General features: G+C 48.5%; 1 protein-coding gene across 1 annotated transcript; it reads right to left on the reverse strand.

Moving 5' to 3' along the window:
* Positions 1-267: 267 nt before the first annotated feature.
* Positions 268-15,911, reverse strand: LOC134353880 (zinc finger protein 668-like). The gene is made up of 2 exons (XM_063062387.1): positions 15,862-15,911; positions 268-2,664 (listed from the first exon to the last, which is right to left on the reverse strand). Exon 2 carries the CDS (start codon positions 2,621-2,623, stop codon positions 290-292), a length of 2,334 nt encoding a protein of 777 aa, XP_062918457.1. The 5' UTR covers positions 2,624-2,664; positions 15,862-15,911; the 3' UTR covers positions 268-289.
* Between the last annotated feature and the right edge of the window lie 2,844 nt (positions 15,912-18,755).

The raw sequence follows: 18,755 nt of genomic DNA on the forward strand, positions 1-18,755 counted from the left end.
AGCGGAGTGGAGACAAGATGAGAGTGAGGGGGGGTACTGTGGGGAGAGAGCGGAGTGGAGACAAGGTGACAAAAAGAAAGGGGGTGCTGTGGGGAGAGAGCAGAGTGGAGACAAGATGAGAGAGAGAGGGGTTACTGTAGGGAGAGAGAGGGGGTACTTTGGGGAGAGAGCGGAGTGGAGACAAGGTGAGGGAGAGAGAGGGGGTACTGTGGGGAGAGAGCAGAGGCCAGAGGGACAACTGGATGAATTGATGACAAGAGGCTCCTCCTCCTACACACCCCCCTCAGGTTCAACATCCCTCCCCCTGAAATCCAGCCCCAGCTGGCAGCTGGACCTTCGCCTCTTCCCCCTCCTCCTCTGGCCAGTGCCCCCTCTCGCCCTGCTCCTCCTCTTCTTCCTTGACCCGAGGGGAGACAGTAGCCCCCTCCTCCACCTCCTGGCACACCTGCTGTGGAACATCACTCTCTGCCTCCTCTCCCCCCTCTCCTCCTCTCTGCATCTCCCTCTCACCCTCCGTCCCGGCATGGGCCCGCTGGTGTCGGTGCAGGCCCGAGCGCCTGGTGAATTCCTTGCCGCAGAGGAGGCAGGGGAAGCGCCAGGGAGCCGCGGTGCTGGAGGGGGAAGAGGCAGAGGGCAGGGGGGCCGGCGTCCCATCTGAGGGTGGGGGAGGCGGGTGCTCCCGCTGGTGGCGGCGGAGAGCGGCCCGGCCTTCCAGCACAGCGGGGCAAATGGGGCAGGGCTCCTGGGCGTGGGAGCGCAGGTGTTTACGCAGGCCCGAAGAGACACCAAAAGCCTTGTCACAGCGGCCACAGCGGTAGGGCCTCTCACCAGTGTGGGTGCGCCGGTGCTTGGTGAGGCCAGCCCGCTCGGCGAAGGCTTTGCCGCAGTCAGGGCAGGCATGGGGCCGTAGGCCGCTGTGGGCCAGCCGGTGCCGCTTCAGGTCCCAGGAGGCTGCGAAGGCCTTGCCGCAGTCGGGACAGGGATGCGGCCGCTCGCCGGTGTGCACGCGGCGGTGCAAGGCCAGGTCGGCAGGCTGGCGGAAGCGCTTTGGGCAGCGGTCGCAGGCGTGGGGCCTCAGGCCGGCGTGGGCCCGCTGGTGACGCCGGAAGGAGGAGGGATCGGCAAAGAGGCGGCCACAGGCGGGGCAGAGAAAAGGCCTCTCGCCAGAGTGGGTGCGGCGATGGTTGCGCCAGGAGGAGCGCTGGGTGAAGGACTTACCGCAGTCGGCACAGCGGTGGGGTTTGTCGGCGGCGTGAATGCGTTGGTGACAGGTAAGCGAGGAGAGACGGCCGAAGGCCTTGCCGCAGGCGGCGCAGAGGAAGGGTCGCTCACCCGTATGCCGGCGCTGATGATTGCGCAGGTCCTTGAGCTCGGCGTAGCGCTGGCCACAGGCGGGGCAGACGTGGGGCCTCAGGCCAGCGTGTGCCCGCCGGTGCTTGCGGCACACTGACGGGTCAGCGAAGGCCTTGCCGCAATCAGGACAGGCGTAGGGCCGCTCTCCAGTGTGCAGGCGTTCGTGAACCCGCAGCTTGGCCGGGCTAGCGCAGGCTTTGCCACAGTGGGCGCAGAGGCAGGCCCGGCCGGGACCGGGGCCGTGGGCCTGGGCAGCATGGACCCGAAGGCAGACGGGCCGAGCAAAAGCCTTGCCACACTCGCCGCAGGGGAAGGGCTTCTCACCCGTGTGCGAACGACCGTGGGCCCGCAGCTCTGACGCAGTCCGGTACGCCTTGGGGCACAGCGGACAGGAAAAGCGACGGACTGTCCTGTCAGCACCAGCAACCATCCTGTTGTCCCCAGCAACAGACTCGCCACCCATCTCGTCACTCCTGGCAGCTGTTTCGTCACCCCCAGCGACTGGCTCATCACCGACGGCAGCCATCCCATCACCCCCGGTGACTAGCCGGTCGGCCCCTACCACCATCCTGGTGCCCATGGCGACCATCTTGCTACCCATTTCAGCCACTTCATCACCCCCGGCGAGGCAGGCGGCCACCCTGTCACCCATGGCCACCATCTTGTTGCCCATGGCCACCATCTTGAGGCCCATTGCAGCCATCTCCTCGCCCCCGGCAATTGCTGCCACATCCTCAGCCCCAGCATCGACAGTGACAATGGCAATCTTGTCACTCATGGCGAGAGTCTCATCACCCCCAGTGACTGTCCTGTTGCCCACAGTGATGATCTTGTCACTCACAGTGACCGTCCTGTTTTCCCTCGCCTGGCCCTCACTATTGGCCTCTGCTTGGGAGCTCAGTGCGGCCACCTTCCTGGGTCGGCCCCTGGAGGCTCGCTTTGCCACTGCTGGTCCTCTTTCCACACTGCGCTCGATTGCCGCTGGCTCGCCGTCTCCCCTGGCATTTTCCTCGGCCTCTGTCTTGGTGATTTCTGCAGCGATTCCCTCAGCTTTTGCCCTGATGCCGCGCTTGGCCACCACCCGACCTCCTCCCCGCAGCAGTGGCTTGGCGGGGGGTCCCGGGGGCCGGTGGGCGCTGCGTGTGTGCGAACGGAGGCGGGCCAGCGAGGAGGAGACCTCACCGCACTCGGGGCAGGCATAGGGGCCGCGCCTCCGGTTCCTCCTCCCGGGCTCCTGGCTTGCAGCAGCCTCCTGCCCATCCAAGGCCATGGCTTTGGCTGGTGGGGGGAGGGACAGGGGCGACGGGAAACCTGTAGGGGGTTGGAAAGAGAAAGGTCAGCTGGTCAGCAAAATAGGGCGGGGAGTGAGGATGGGGGAAGAACGGGAAGAGGGGAAGGGAGGATGTAGTGTGGGAGAAGCAGAGTGGAGAGTGGCAAGAAAGGTGGGAGGGAGAACATGGCAAGGTAGATAGATGGGGAACGGGAAGAGATTGAGGAGAGGGGAGGGTGATGGAAAGGGAGGTTATATGCGTAGGAGGAAAGTTGGAGGGGCAAACAGGGAGGAGGGATTGGGCAGGTGGGTTGAGGTGAATGGAGTAAGGGACAACGGAAGGGCCTGGGCTTTGTAGGGCACGGGGACAGGGCGGTGGGACATGAAGGGGTGTAGTGAATCAGGGTGGAGTGGCTAGGGAGACGGGGAGGAGGGAATGTGTCAGGGGAGGAGGAGACAGCCAGGGGGAGGGGAAGGGAAGAGAGAGGGAATGGGTAGACTAACAAAAACGTGAACAATCCACTTCTCTCGCGATATCCCCAGCATCACACAGTGACAATGTGTGCACGCACTCACACTCAGACACACCACAAGGCCCCAGAATCACTGCCTGACACCCATCACCAAACACTGACAGATGTACTATCCTGACTGGCTGCATCATGGTCCAGTACAGCAATCCCAACGTGCCGGAACGCTAGCTCAGCACACCACGGAAATCAGCCTACCCTCCATGGACTCTGCCCTATACTTCCCACTGCCTCTGTAAAGCAGCCATCGTAACTTGGGGCACTATACACCATGCCGCTGGCTGTAAGGAGTTTGCACATCCTCCCCACTACCACGTTGGTTTCCTCTCACTGTCCAAAGACGTAGGATAAACTGTCCTGTGATTAGGCTAGGATTAAATCAGGGGTTGCTGGGCAGCATGGCTCGAAGGACCAGAATGGCCTATTCCACGCTTCCTCAATAAGTAAATAATCAAAGACCCCACCCACCTTAGATACTGTCCCTTTCCCACTCTCCCTTTGGGCAGAATATACAATAGCCTGATAGCACATACATACCCTATGAAAAGTATACCCCCCCACCCCCGGAAGTTATCATGTTTTATTGTTTTATTAAGTGGACTTAATTTGGCATTTATGACACTAATCAACAAAAAAATACTCTTTCATGTCAAAGTGAAAACAAACCTCTACAAAGTGATCTAAATTAATTACAAATATAAAACACAAAATAATTGATTGTGTAAGAATTCATCCCCTGTAATATGATATACCAAATCATATCTGGTGAGGTCAATTGGTTTTAGAAGTCACATAATTAGTTAAATGGAGATCTGTGTTTGGAGACCTGTGGGCAGTCAAGGTGTTTCAATTGATTATTGTAAAAATGCACCTGTATCTGGAAGGCCCAGCTACTGATGAGTCAGTATTCTGGCAAAAACTACACCAAGACAAAAGAACACCCCAAGCAACTCCACTAAAAGGTTATTGAAAAGTACAAGTCAAGAGATGAATACAAAAAAAATTTCCAAGTCACTGCATATCCCTTGGAGTACAGGTAAGTCAATCACCAAGAAATGGAAAGAATATGGTACAGCTGTAAATCTGCCTAGAGCAAGCTGTCAAGTCAAATTTATTTATTTAAAAACAACCCACATTGACCAAAATGCTGTACAGATCACAGCAGAATAGCTAAAATTACAAATACGAGAAACACAGACATAACCAACAAGGCAAACAGCTTATAGGCACAAAAGAAACAACACAAGGGCCTAGGCACAAGCCAAAAATCAGCCACATCAGGAGGATTCAAACACTAGTGAATAAAAGTAAGATTTGAGCCTGGATTTAAAAGAGTCGATGGAGGGGGCAGATCTGATAGGGAGGGGAATGCTGTTCCACGGTCTAGGGGCAAAGATAGCAAAAGCGCGGTCACCCCTGAGCTTCAGTTTAAATTGCAGGACAGTCAGCCGACCAGAGGGACCTGGAAGTAGAATAAGGGGTTAGAAGGTCTGTGATATAAGGGGGAGCCAGCCCATTTAGGGCTTTAAAAACAAACAGGAGAATCTTAAAATCAATTCTAAACCGTACTGGCAGCCAGTGGAGGGAGGCCAGGATAGGAGTAATATGGTCCCCCTTCCGGGCACCTGTCAGGAGCCTGGCTGCGGCATTCTGGACCAGTTGCAGACGGGACAGGGATGACTGACTAATCCCAGTATACAGGGAGTTGGAGTAGTCCAAGCGGGAGGATATAAGGGTGTGGATGACTTTCTCGAGATCTTTGAAAGAGAGAAACTGCTTGATTTTGGCAATAATACGAAGCTGGAAAAAACTGGCTTTTAGTACTGCATTACCTTGCTTGTCAAACTTAAAGGTGGAATCAAATATCACACCAAGGGATTTACAAGGGTGGACAGGTTACCAAGACTGTTGGTAATCACTTTGATGGAGTCAGGGGAGCCAAATAGGACAACTTCAGACTTGTCTTCATTCAGCTGTAAAAAGTTTTGTGCCATACACTTTATGTCCTCAAGTCAGTTCATGAGGCTGACTAGATTTGACTAGTCGTTTGGTTTGAGGAGAAGATAAAGCTGTGTGTCATCAGCACAACAGTGGAAAGAAATGTAGTTTTGAATGATTTGGCTGAAGGGGAAGTATATAAAATATTATATATATATATATAGGGGAGGGGGAGGGCAGAGGAGAGGAGAGGAGAGGAAAAAAAGAACGGGACCTAGGATGGAAGCTTGTGGGACCCCCCAGGAGAGACGAGCTGGGGGAGAAGAAAATTTGCCGATGTTGACGGAGGAGCTTCTATTTTTGAGGTAGGATATAAATCAGTTCAAGGCAGTGCCATCAACACCAACCCCGTACTGGAGACAGTCTATTAAAATGGTGTGATCCACAGTATCGAATCCTGCGCTGAGGTCAAGAAGAATTAGGATGGCAGAGACCCCCAAAACTGAGTGAGCGTGCAAGAAAGGGACTAATGAGGGAGGCCAAGACAACTCTGGTGGAGTTACAAGCTTCAGTGGTTGAGAAGGGAGAGAATGCACATGCAACAACAGAAAGCACGTGGGAGACTCTGAAGTCAGATGGAAACCAAAACTAAGTATTTTGGCCATCAGACTAAACGCTATATTTGACATAAATGAAAATTTGGCACATCATCAAAAAGACCTCTTGTACAGTGAAACATGGTGGTGGCTACCGCAGGCCCCGGAAGGCTTGTGAGGGTAGAGGGTAAAATGAATGCAGCAAAATACAGGGAAATCCTGGAGGAAAACCCGATGCAGTCTGCAAGAGAACTGTGACTTGGGAGAAGATCTGTTTTCCAGCAAAACAATGACCTCAAGCATAAAGCCAAAACTACACAAGAAATAGCTTAAAAACAACAATGTCTTGGAGACGCCAAATCAGAGTCCAGATCTCAATCCAAATGAAATTTTGTGGCTAGACTTGAAAAGGCCTGTTCACTCACAATCCCCATGCAATCTGACAGAGCTGCAAAGCTTAAGCAGTTTTAGAAAGAAGAATGGGGGGAAAATTGGAGCATCCAGATGTGCAAAGCTGAGAAGCTTATCCATACAGACTCAAGGCTGTAATTGCTGTTAAAGGTAATCTACTAAATACTGACTTAAAGGGGGTGAATACTTATCCAAGTGTTTCAAATTTGTAATTAATTTAGACCACTTTGTAAGATCTGTTTTCACTTTGACACAAAAGTCGTTTTCTGTCGATCAATGTAAAAAAAAAAGCCAAATTAAATCCACTGTGATTCAATGTTGTAAAACAATAAAAGATGAACACTTCCAAGAGGGGTGAATACTTTTTGTTGGCACTGTAACTCCAGGCACAAGGACAGCCACTATTATCAGATTCTTGAACTGACGTTGCGTACAATAATATGGACTTTAGGCCTCAGAATCCAACTCGTTATAATCTTACATTTTTATCTTTTACATCCACTGTATGTACCTTTCGGTACCTTTTACATTCTGCATTGTTATTTTACCTTGTTCTACCTCAATACACTGTGTAATGCTTTGATCTGTATGACAATATGCAAGACAAGCTTTTCACTGTATCATGATACATGTGACAGAAGTAAACCAATACCACTGTCTGAGTCCAGGTCACTACACTGCAGGAAGCAGGCTCTTCGGCCCAACACAACTGTGCTGACCAGGAGATCCAAACTGGTACCATTTGCCTGTGAGAAGGAATTGGGTGTCATGACACTAGGAATGAAAGTGTTAACGTATGAGGAAGAATGAGGGGGAATCTTACTGAAACACACCGTATATTGACCTAGATAGAATTGACATGGAGAGGATGTTTCCTATAGCTCCAGTGGGAGAATCTAGGACCTGAGGGCACAGCTACAGAATAGAAGAACGTCCCTTTAGAACACCACAGATTGTGTACTGGGGGCAAGATTTGAAAAGAGGAGTGCTGCCTTTCGAGACATTCTGCAGGTCGCAGATCCTGGGTTAAATCAGCACATGGCAAAGGCCAATAAAAGTTAAGTTTAGTGGACCGGCCATTGTGTGAGTGGGCCAGTGTTAGAGCTTTGGCGAGGAGATGCAGAGGCTCTCGGTAGATTGTCCAGGTAGCTTAACTTCTTTCTCATTGCACAGTGAGAACATTCGGGATGCCAGGCAGGATAGTTCAACGCTCCTCTTATGCGATGTGTGAAGCCAGAGACCATTCACCGCAGCTTCTTACACACCATGTAAGGGTACTGAAGCTGGAGTTGCATGAACTTCAGATCATTCGGGAGGCTGTGGGCTTGATTAACAAATGCACACCTAAGAGATGCACAACCATGGGTGACCACCAGAAGGGGGGAAAGGGGGATTGGCAGTCAGTGCAGGGTAACCATTCCCTGTGCCATTCCGCTCAATAACAAGCATATCGCTTTGGATACTAATGGGGAGGTGACCTAGTAGAGGAAAGCCACAGTGGTCAAGTTCCTGGCACTGAGTCAGGGGATTCATTGATTAGGGGAGCAGAAAGGATGTTCTGTGGACAAGAACAAGATTCCTGGATGGTATGTTGTTTTCCAGGTGCCAGGGTCATCTCAGGTCAAGTCCACAGCATTCTTGAGCACCCAGAGGTCATGGTCTGGATCAGTACCAAAGACATGAGCAGGAAGGGTGACGAGGTTCTGCAGTGAGTTCAGGGGGTTAGATGCTAAGTTAAAGGACAGGACCTCCAGGGTTGTGATCTCAGAAATGTTACCTGTGCAACGTGCAAGTGAGGTCAGAAATGGGAAGATCATACAGTTTAACACGTGGCTAAGGAGATGGTGCAGGAGGGAGGGCTTCAGATTTTTGGATCATTGGGCTCTCTTCCAGGGAAGGGGGGGCCTGCACAGATGGGATGGCTTGCAAATGAGCTGGAGGGGGACTAATACCTTATCGGGAAGGTTTGCTTAGTGCTGCATGGGCAGGGAGGGTTAAACTAGAGTCGCAAGGGGATGGGAATCAGAGCGACAGGGCAAATAGTGAGATTGTGGGGAAAGATGTTAAGCCTACATACAAAGACAGGAGTGGATAGGTTGAGCACAGTGGGAATAATGTTCTGAGCTGTCTAGTTCAGTACAATGAGTATTATAGGAAAGGCAAACGAGCTTAGGGCATTGATTAGCACATGGAATTATGACATTATAGCCATTAGTAAGATTTGGTTGCCGGGGGGGGGGGGGGGCAGGACTGGCAGATCAACGTTCGAAGGTTCCATTGTTTTAGATTGAGTGGGAGGAATTAAAGGGGCAAAGGTGGCATTCCTCATCAGGTAGTCATTACTTGTCATGGTAGTGCTCAGGCAGGACAGACTGGAGAGCTCATCTAGTGTGGCTATATAGGTGGAACTGAGGAATAAGAAAGGTATGACCACGTTAATGGGATTATGTTATAGACCACCCAACAGTCTGTAGGATCTAGAGGAACAAATTTGGAGAGAGATCGCAGACTGTTGTAAGAAACAGAAGGTTGTGATAGTAGGTAATTTTAATTTTCCACATATTGTCTGGGACTCCCATACTATAAAAGGACTAGATGGGGAAGAGTTTGTCAAATGTATTCAGGAAAGTTTCCTTAATCAATATACAAGAGGTCCCAATGACAGAAAGTACAATACTGAATCTCCTAGTTGAAAACAAGACAGATCAAGACTGTGTGGGGGATCACTTTGGATCCGGTGATCATAATTCAATTCCATTAGTTCCAAGATAACTAAGGAAAAGGATAGGTCTGGTCCATGGGTTGAGATTCTAAATTGGAGAAAGGCTAATTTTAATAGTTTCAGAAAGAATCTGGCAAGTGTGGATTGGGATGGTTTGTCTTTTGGCAAAAGTATGCCTGATAAGTGGAACATCCTCAAAAGTGAAATTTTGAGAGTACAGAGTTTATATGTTCCTGTCAAAATAAAAGGCCAGGCTAACATGTTCAGGGAACCCTGGTTCCAGTGAGATATTAAAGCCCTGGTTAAGAAGGAAGAGGTGCATAGCAGGTACAGGCAGGTAGGAACAAATGAGGTGCTTGAGGAGTATAAGAAATGCAAGAAAACACCTGAGGGAAACACACAGTAAATGCTGGAGGAACTCAGTACGCCAGGCAGCAGCTATGGGAAAAAAGTACAATTGATATTTTGGGCCGAAACCCTTTAGCAGGACTCAGAGGGTGCTCCTAAGAGGGAAATCAGAAGGGCAAAAAGCAGACATGAGGTTTCTCTAGCAGACAAGATGAATGAAAATCCTAAGGGCTCCTACAGATATGTTAAAAGCAAAAGGATAGAAAAGGACAAAATTGGTGCTCTTGAAGATCAGCGTGGTCATCTACAGATTTAACCAAAAGAGATGGGGGAGATATTAAAAGTAATTTTTGCATCTGTATTTATTCAGTAGACGGACTCGAATTCTATAGAAGTGAGGCAAAAGAGCAGTGAAGTCATAGACAGTATACAGTTTGCGGAGGAGTAGGTGTTTGCTGTCCCCAGGGCCTGAGAAGGTGTTCCCTTGGACCTTTGGAAGGCTAATGCAGAGACAGCAGGGGCCCTAGCAGAGGTATTTAGAAAGTCCTTAGCCACAGGTGAGGTGACAGACGATTGGAGGATGGTTAATGTTGTTCTGTTGTTTAAGAAAGGCTCTAAGAATAAGCTGAGAAATTATAGGCCGCTGAGCCTGGAGGACATTCTAAAGGAAGATATACAGGATGTAAGTATTCAAATAGACAGAGACGTAGGTCAAGTCAAACCAATCTTATAGAGCTTTTTTGAGGAGGTTACCCTGAAAGTTGATGAAGGAAAGGCAATGGATATTGTCTATTGTATACGTGGACTTTAGCAAGGTCTTTAACAAGGTGCTGCATGGGAGCTTGGTCAAGAAGGTATAGTCACTTGTAAGTTATATTCAACATTAGCTTTGTGGGAGAAGCCAGAGATTGGTATTGGATGGTTGCCTCTCTAAATGGAGGCTGTGATTAGTGGTGTGCTGCATGGATTGATGCTGGGTCCACTGATGTTCGTCATCTACATCAAATATCTGATTCCAGGATTGGGGGTGCAGTGGACAGCAGGATCTGGACCAGCTGGAACACTGGCCTGAAAAATGGCAGATGAAATTTCATGCAGACAAGTTTGAGGTATTACACTTTGGGAGGACTTGAAATGTTTAAGGGAAGTTCTTTACTCAGAGGATGGTGAGAGTGTGAAAGGAGCTGCCAGTACAAATGGTGGATGCAATTCACTTTCAACATTTAAGGAAAGTTTGGATAAGTATATGGCTGGGAGGGTTATGAAAGGCTATGGTCCAGTGCAGGTCGATGGGACTAATGGATTAATGGTTTGCAAAGACTAGACGCACCAAAGGGCCTGTTTCTGTGCAGTGTTGTTTCTATGACAGTACAACTCACACTGAGATGAGGAGGAATTTCCTTAGTCAGAGGGTGCTGAATCTATGGAATTCATTGCCACTGACGGCTCTGGAGGCCAAGTTATTGGGTATATTTAAAGTGGAATGTGACAGGTTGATTAGTCAGGGCGTCAAAGGTTATGGGGAGACAGCAGGAAAAAGCAATTGAGAGTAAAAATAAATCAGGCAGAGGAGACTTGATGGCCTAATTCTGCTGCTATGCCTCTGTTTATTAGTTCAGCAGGTCATGGTGGGCCGAAGGGCATGTCCTGGTGCTGTACTGCAATGTCTTCACTTCCTTCTCAAAATCTGTAGAGATGCCAAAAGAAAAGCTGGAGTCCCAGAGTCCTGGACTAACCACATAATCCTCAAAGGTGTACTGTAACAGTTTACAGAGCAATGTTGGGCAGTATAGCTCCCCGATGAGCTTAATGCATTCTGTACTTCTCAGTGGGATGACACAGCCAAGTCATGTGCCTATCTACGAGTGTTTTAAATGTCCCTAATGTATCTGCCTCTGTCATCACCCTCGGTAGCCTGTTCCATGCAGTCACAGATCTAAATATAAAAAAACTACCTCTGACATCACCTATATTTTCCTCCAATCACTTTAAAATCATGCCCTCTTGTATTAGCCATTGCCACCCTGTAGAAAAAGCTACTGGCTATCCACTCTATCTATGCCTCCTATCAGCTTACACACTTCTATCAGGTTACCTCTCAGTCTCCTTCACTTAAAAGAGAAAAACCCTAGCTTGCTCAGTCAGCATTGCATATGGAAGATTAGTGTTCCGGAGAGTGAACCCATGGAAGAGGGGCAGTTGGTATACAAAGAGATGCAGAGTGTACTGAGACTGTCAGTAAGGATAGGCAGCCAGTGGGATGGGTTGAAGTGTGCGTTTGGAAATTTGAGGATACAGTGAAAAGGAAGGAGAGTGCTGGAGAGATTACAAAGTCTCCAGAATGGAAAATCCCACAAGTTTAGAAATGTATAAGAATTAAACTTTCGGTAACATGGGGGCAAAATTTTTAAAAAAAGTGATGAACACAGAACTGAAGATGTTATATTTGAATGCACACAGTATACAGAATAAAGTAGATTATCTTGTAGCGCAGTTAGAGTTCGGCAGGTACAACATTGTGGGCATTTCTGAGTCATGACTGAAAGGAGATCATACTCAGGAACTTAACATCCACATTTTTACTGAAAGGCAAGTAGTCGGGGGGGGAGAGGTGGGGCGCTCTGTTGGTAAAAAAAAAGTCATATCCTTAGAAAAGGAGATAGGATCAGAATCCTTGTGGTGAGTTAAAAAACTGCAAGGGTAAAAAGACCCTTATGGGAGTTATATATAGGCATCCCAACAGAAGCCATTGTGATAGTCATGGGGATTTCAATATGTGAGCAGATCGGGAAAATCAGGCTGGTGCTGGATCCCAAGAAGAAATTTGTAGAATGCCTACAACAGAGCAGCTTGTGGCTGAATCCACCAGGGGATCAGGTGCTGTGAACCAGATTTGATTAAGGAGCTTAAGGTAAAGAAACCTTCAGGAGACAGTGATAATAATATGATAGAAATCCCCCTGCAGCTTGAGAGAGAGAGAGGCTAAAATCAGATGTATCAGTACTATAGTGGAGCAAATGGAATTCGAGGCATGAGAGAGGAGCTGGTCAAAGTTGATTGGAAGGGGACACTATCAGAGATGACAGCAGAACAGCAATGGCTGGAGTTTCTGGGAACAATTCTGGGAAGTTGCAGGACAGATTCATCCCGAAGATGAACTAGTATTCAAAAGGGAGGATGAGGCAACCATAGCTGACAAAGGAGGTCAAAGACAGCATAAAAGTAAAAGATATATATGCCACAATGTTCACCAGAACAACATGCAGCCAGCAACAACATATAATATAGCAAAAATTAGTGGGAAGCTTTTAAAAACCAGTAGAAGGCAATGGAAAACACAATGAGAGAAAGGATTAAATATGAAGGCAAACTAACCAATAATATAAAAGAGGATACCACAATATTTTTCAGATTTATAAAGAGTAAAAGGGAGGCAAGAGTGGATATTGGACAGTTATGGTGGCAGGAGGATGTCTGGGAAATGCGGAGATGCGGGTGAAGGCAGAGGAGCCAGCAATCCCATCCTTTGAAGAAAGAGGACATCTCAGATATTCAAGCACGGTAAGATTCATCCTGAGAACAGATGCGGCAAAGAGGAAGAACTGAGAAAAAGGAGTAGCATTTTTACAAGTAACAGGGTGGGAAGAGGTACAGTCAGTTGGCTTATAAAAGACATCAGTAGACAGACTACAGAGAGATAGGGATAGGGGAGACAGGTGTCGGAGATGGACCAAGTAAATTCGAGGGCAGGGTGGATGTTAGAGGCAAAGTTGACGAAATTGATGAGCTCGGCACAGGTGCATGAAGCAGCACCAATGCAGTTGTCAATGTAGCGGATTGGGCAGCATTACCAGTCCATTAAGTATAGGAGTTGGGACATTATGTTACAGTTGTATAAACTGTTGGTGTGGCCACACTTGGAGAATTGCATAGTTTTACTCTAATAGGAAACACATGGCAAAACTGGAAAGAGGGCACACAAGATATAGGGGGATGTTGCCAGGTCTAGAGATCCTGAGTTATGGCCAGACTGGGTCTTTATACCTAAGAGCGTAGGAGGATGGGAGACAACCTTACCAAAATGTTTAAAGTTAGAAGAGGCACAGTTAAGGTGAATGGTAACAGTCTTCTCCTCAGAGTAGGGATTCCAAAACTCTAGTGCATGGATTTAGAGTGAAAGGGGAAAGATTTAGAAGGAGCCTGAGGGGCAAACTTTTCATGCGGAGGGTGTAAAGTATATATGAGGGGAAGTACTCAAGGCAGGTACAATAGGGTAATTTATGAAATACTTGGACGGGTGGGGCCTAGGACAATATGGGCTGAACACACAAAATTGGGACTGAGTGGTTAGCAGGGACTGGTTGGGCGGAAGGGCGTATACCCATGCTGTGTAGTTCTGTATCTCTGAAGAAACTGCAGGGAGTTGTGGACACAGATGTCCACCACCCCTCCCTCAACTCCATCTACAATTAAAATTGCCTTGGGAAAGCAGCCGGCGTGATCAAGGCCCTCTCCTACCTCTCGGGCAGAAGGTACAAAAGCAAGTACCACCAGGCTCAAGTTCAGCTTCTGCTCGGCTGTTATCAGACTCCTGAATGGATCCCTCAGATGTGATCTTCCAATCACCTCACTGTGGCCCCGGCACCTTATTTTTCAACCTGCAATTTCTTTGCAGCGGTAACACTAGATTTGAATTCTGTTTTGCTTCAGTCATCCAGCATGAAAACAGGCTCGTCGTCCCACCATCTATAATGACCACTTGTACGTGGCCAATGGTTCTTTGCATCAGCAGGTTCTGCAGGACCCTGGTCTCACATCAGTACAGTGTGATTATTCTGAATGAGGCTCTCAGCCCTGTGAGGTAACAACAACATTCTTGTAAAGTTTGTCTGTTTGGCTAATGCCATCCAAGTACTGGGTTGGAGATCTGTCTGTGTGGGTGGGAGGGAAAGGGGCTTGCTTTGTTGTTCTTGTCATTGCTGTTGTACTTAACTTGCTCTCTGGTCAAGTACTGGAATCAGCCTGTCCTGGGGTTGGGGGTCTGTCTGTCTGTGTGGGTGGCTGGGTGAGTCAGTGGGTGGGAAAGGGGCTTGCTTTGCTGCTGTTGTTGCTGGCTGCATGTTGTTCTGCTGAACATTGTGGCCATGCTATCTTGACACCAGAATCTGTGGTGACTCCTGTGGGCCACCCCAGCACATCTTTGGGTGTGTTGGTTGTTAATACGAACAATGCATTTCACTGGATGTTTCTGTACATTTGATAAATGAATGTCAATTTGAAATTGGCACTCATTCCAAGATGATGTCCATCATCACCCACACACTTTTCCTATCTCCACCAACCCCTCGTATCTGGTTCCATTAGCCACTGTCCTTACCAGACCCCAGAACCTGCACCTCATCTCTCAACCACTGACTCCTTCTGTCATTTTTTCCTTAATCCTTTCTCTCCTTCCTTCTTGGCTTCCACCTATCACCCACAACGTGTCTCAAACTCCACTCTCCCCCACTCGAGCTCCTTCCATTGGTCCACCACCCTTCACTCCAGCTAGGCCACTACCTCAGTATGGAGGGAGCTGCCTGGATGGCAGGCAGACAGAAGTTTTCCACAGTACAGAGGACAATGAAAAATCAGTGATGGTAGCTTCCTGTCCCAGAGTGGCACCCTACCCTGCCACTGAGCGCACACACACACACATCCCATTCTCGTCACAATTTCATGGAAATCCCCCTTATCAAACACTGACCCCCTCACCAACAAACTCACTCCACTTCCCTCTCACCCTCCACTGTCTCTCATTCATCTGTTCCCCATTCCTCCATTCTCCACATCTCACACTCCTCTCCTCATTTCCACCCCACACCCCTCAATCCCCCTCACCCCAAAATCACCTTTCTTTCATCTCCACTCCCTATTCCTTTCCCTTCTGCTCTCCCCTTCCTCATCAGGTCCCACCCCCTACAATCCCTCATTCAGTCCCACCCCCCCACAATCCCTTTCAGTCCCACCCCTACAATCCCTCATTCATTGCCTCCGCAACTTCGCTCACTGTATGCACCTGCCCACCTTCCTTCCCTCCCTCCCACTCACATCCACCCCACACCCTCCTTCATCACCTTTACTACTTCCACATGTCCATCACTCCCTCCTCTCTCCTCTCCCCCGCCTCTTTCCCCTTCTCCCCCCTCCCCAACCCCATCTCCCCCTCCCACCCCTCCTCTTCTTCCACCCACTCCTCTCCCACCCCTTCATACCTCCCACCCCACCCCCTCCCTTCCTCCCTCCACCTCCTCCCCTCACCCCTCCCCTAATTCCTTTCCCTTCCCCACCCCCTGCCCTTCGTACCCCTCCCCCTTCCTCCTACTTCCGCCTCCCCCACCGCTGCCCTCCCTCCCCCTACACTCTCTTCCACCTCATCCCCTATTTCCCTTCCTGCTCTCTCCTGACCACCCCATCCCTCCCCTTCCCGCTCCCCCTTTCCTCTCTTTCTCTCTACACCACCCCTCCCTACCCAACTCCTACGTCACCCCACTCCCTCATAACACTTTCCCTCCCTCCCTCCTTCCTTCCTTCCGCTTTCATTTCTCGAAACCCCCACCACCACCGTTCTCCTTCATCTCCTCCGTGCCCTCTTTATCCACTCCACCCCCTGCTTCCCTCTACTCCACTCCCTGCCTCCTCCCCCTCACTCACCGTTCTCTCCCTCCACCGCCTCCTTAGCCGCAAACCGGATGTTCCCGGCAATTCATCGCCGCAGCACGAAAGTTCCACGAAGCAACGTTCCGGGGAGGAGATCATCGGCACAAAGACACAGGGACCCAATCGATTTGGGACAGAACTCTGTATATTGGGGGGGTAAAATCCTGTGGATTGGGGGAAAAACACTGTAAATTGGGTTAAAAAACTGTGGACTGCGGTAAAGAATTTCAGTTGGGATAAAACTCTGTGGATTGCGGTTAAAACTGTGGATCGGGGTAAAATCCTGTGGGTAGGGGTAAACCCCTGTAGATTGCGGTAAAGCCCCGTGGATTTGGATAAAACTCTGTGGATTGGGGTAAAACTTAGGATTTGAGGTAAAAATCCAGTGGAATGTGTGTAAAACACTGTAGATTGGGGTAAAACGATGTAGATTTTGGGGGAGGTAAAACCCTATAGGGGAAACCGGGAAATCTGTGGATTAGCAGGAACCCTGTAGATCGAGGGAAACTAGGAAACCCTATAGATTGTCGGGGGGAGGGGGGAAGCACTGTAGATTGGTGGTAAAACCATGTAGGCTTGGGGGTAAAACCCTGTGGATTGGGGTAAAACACTTGATTTTAGGGATAAAACCCCGTGGATTGGGGTAAAACACTGTTGATTTTAGGGATAAAACCCTGTGTTTTAAAAGCCCCATGGATTGGGCGTAACTTCTTGTAGATTTTAGGTACAATCCTGAAGATTGATGTAAAATCCCGTGTATTGGGGTAGAATCCTGTGGATTGGTGATAAGTTTGTATTTAGGGGTAAAATCCTGTAGTTTTAGGATAAGACCTTGTAGTTTTGGGGTAAAACGCTGTAGAGTGGTGGTTAAAACCCTGTGGGTTGAGGGTAAAGCTCTGACAGTTGGAAGTAAACCTCTGTGTATTGGTGTAAATCCATGTAAATTGGGAGTAAATCTTCTACATTGGGGTAAAAACCTCTTTAGATGGGTAAACCTTGTGGATAGGTTGGGTAAAGCCTGTAGATTAAGGTAGAACCCAGTCAATTGGGAGAAACCAGGAAACCCCGTAGATTGTGGTGTATATGGATTTCACTCAGGCATTTGATAAGGTTCCCCATGCAAAGCTCATTCAGGAAGTAAGGAGGCATGGTATCCAAGGAGACCTTGATTTGTCGATCCAGTATTGGCTTGCTCACAGAAGGCAAAGAGTGGTTGTAGACGGGTTATATTCTGCATAGAGGTCGGTGACCAGTGGTGTGCCACAGGGATCTGTTCTGGGACCCCTCCTCTTTATGATTTTTATAAATGACCTGGATGAAGAACTAGAAGGATGGGTTAGTAAGTTTGCTGATGACACAAAGGTTGAGAGTTTTGTGGATAGTGTGGAGGGCTGTCAGAGGTTACAGTGGGACAGCAATAGGATGCAAAACTGGGCTGAGAAGAGGCAGATTGACTTCAACCCAGGTAAGTGTGAAGTAGTTCATTTTGGTAGGTCGAATTTGAAGACAGCATATAGTATTAATGGTAGGACTCTTGGCAGTGTGCAGGATCAGAGAGATCTTGGGGTCCATGTCAATAGGATATGCAAAGCTGCTGTGCAGGTTTACAGTGTTGTTAAGAAGGTGTTTGGTATGTTGGCCTTCATCAGCTGTGGGATTGAGTTCAAGAGCCATGAGGTAATGTTACGGCTATACAAGACCTTAGTTAGACCCCACTTGGAGTACTGTGTTCCGTTCTGGTCACCTCTCTACAGGAGGGATGTGGATACTATAGAGAGAGTGCAGAGGAGATTTACAAGGATGTTGCCTGGATTGGAGAGTGTACCTTATGAGAAAAGGTAGAGTTAATTTGGCCTTTTCTCCTTGGAGCAATAGAGGATGAGAGGTGACCTGATAGAAGTGTATAAGATGATGAGAGGCTTTGATTGTGTGAATAGCCAGAGGTTTTTTTCCCAGGGCTGAAATGGCTAACATGAGGGGGCACAGTTTTAAGGTGCTTGGAAGAAGGTACAGAGGGGATGTCAGGGTAAGTTTTTCACACAGAGAGTGGTGGGTGCATGGAATGCACTGCCAGTGACGGTGGTGGAAGCAGATACAATAGGGTCTTTTAAGAGCCTCTTAGATAGGTACATGGAATTTAGGAAAATAGAGGGCTATGTGGTAGGGAAATTCTAGGCAGTTTCTAGAGTAGGTTACATGGTCAAGACAACATTGTGGGCTGAAGGGCCTGTAACATGCTGTAGATTTCTATGTTCTATTGGGGGAAATCCCTGTAGATTGGTGGTACAACCCCGTGGTACCTGGAGTAAAACTTTGTCAACTAAAACAATCATTAGGAGGGAAAAGATGAAATATGAAAGCAAGCTAGCAAACAATATCAGTGGGTAGTAAAAACTTCTTCAAGTATGTAAAAAATAAAATAAAGATGATGTGGATACAGGACTGCTAGAAAATGAGTCTTCACTGTGGAAGACACTAGCAGTGTGCCAGTTGTTGAAGAGTGCCAGGGAAGAGAAGTGAGTGCAGTTACTATTACAAGGGAGAAGGTGCTCAAAAATCTGAAAGACCTAAGGGTACATAAGTCACCTGGACCAGATGAACTGCCCCCTAGGATTCTGAAAGAGGTAGTGGTAGAGATTGTGGAGGCATTGGTAATGATCTTTCAAAATTCATTGGACTCTGGCATGGTGCTAGAGGACTGGAAAATTGCAAATGTCATTCCACTCCTTAAGAACGGAGGAAGGCAATAGAAAGGAAATTGTAGACCAGTTAGCCTGCCCTCAGTGGTTGGGAAGATATTGGAGACAATTGTTAAGGATGAGGTGATGGAGTACTTGATGACACAGGACAAGGTAGAACAAAGTCAACATGGTTTCCTTCAGGGAAAA

The sequence above is a fragment of the Mobula hypostoma genome, chromosome 11 (genome assembly GCF_963921235.1).
Source record: "Mobula hypostoma chromosome 11, sMobHyp1.1, whole genome shotgun sequence".
Taxonomy (NCBI): domain Eukaryota; kingdom Metazoa; phylum Chordata; class Chondrichthyes; order Myliobatiformes; family Myliobatidae; genus Mobula; species Mobula hypostoma.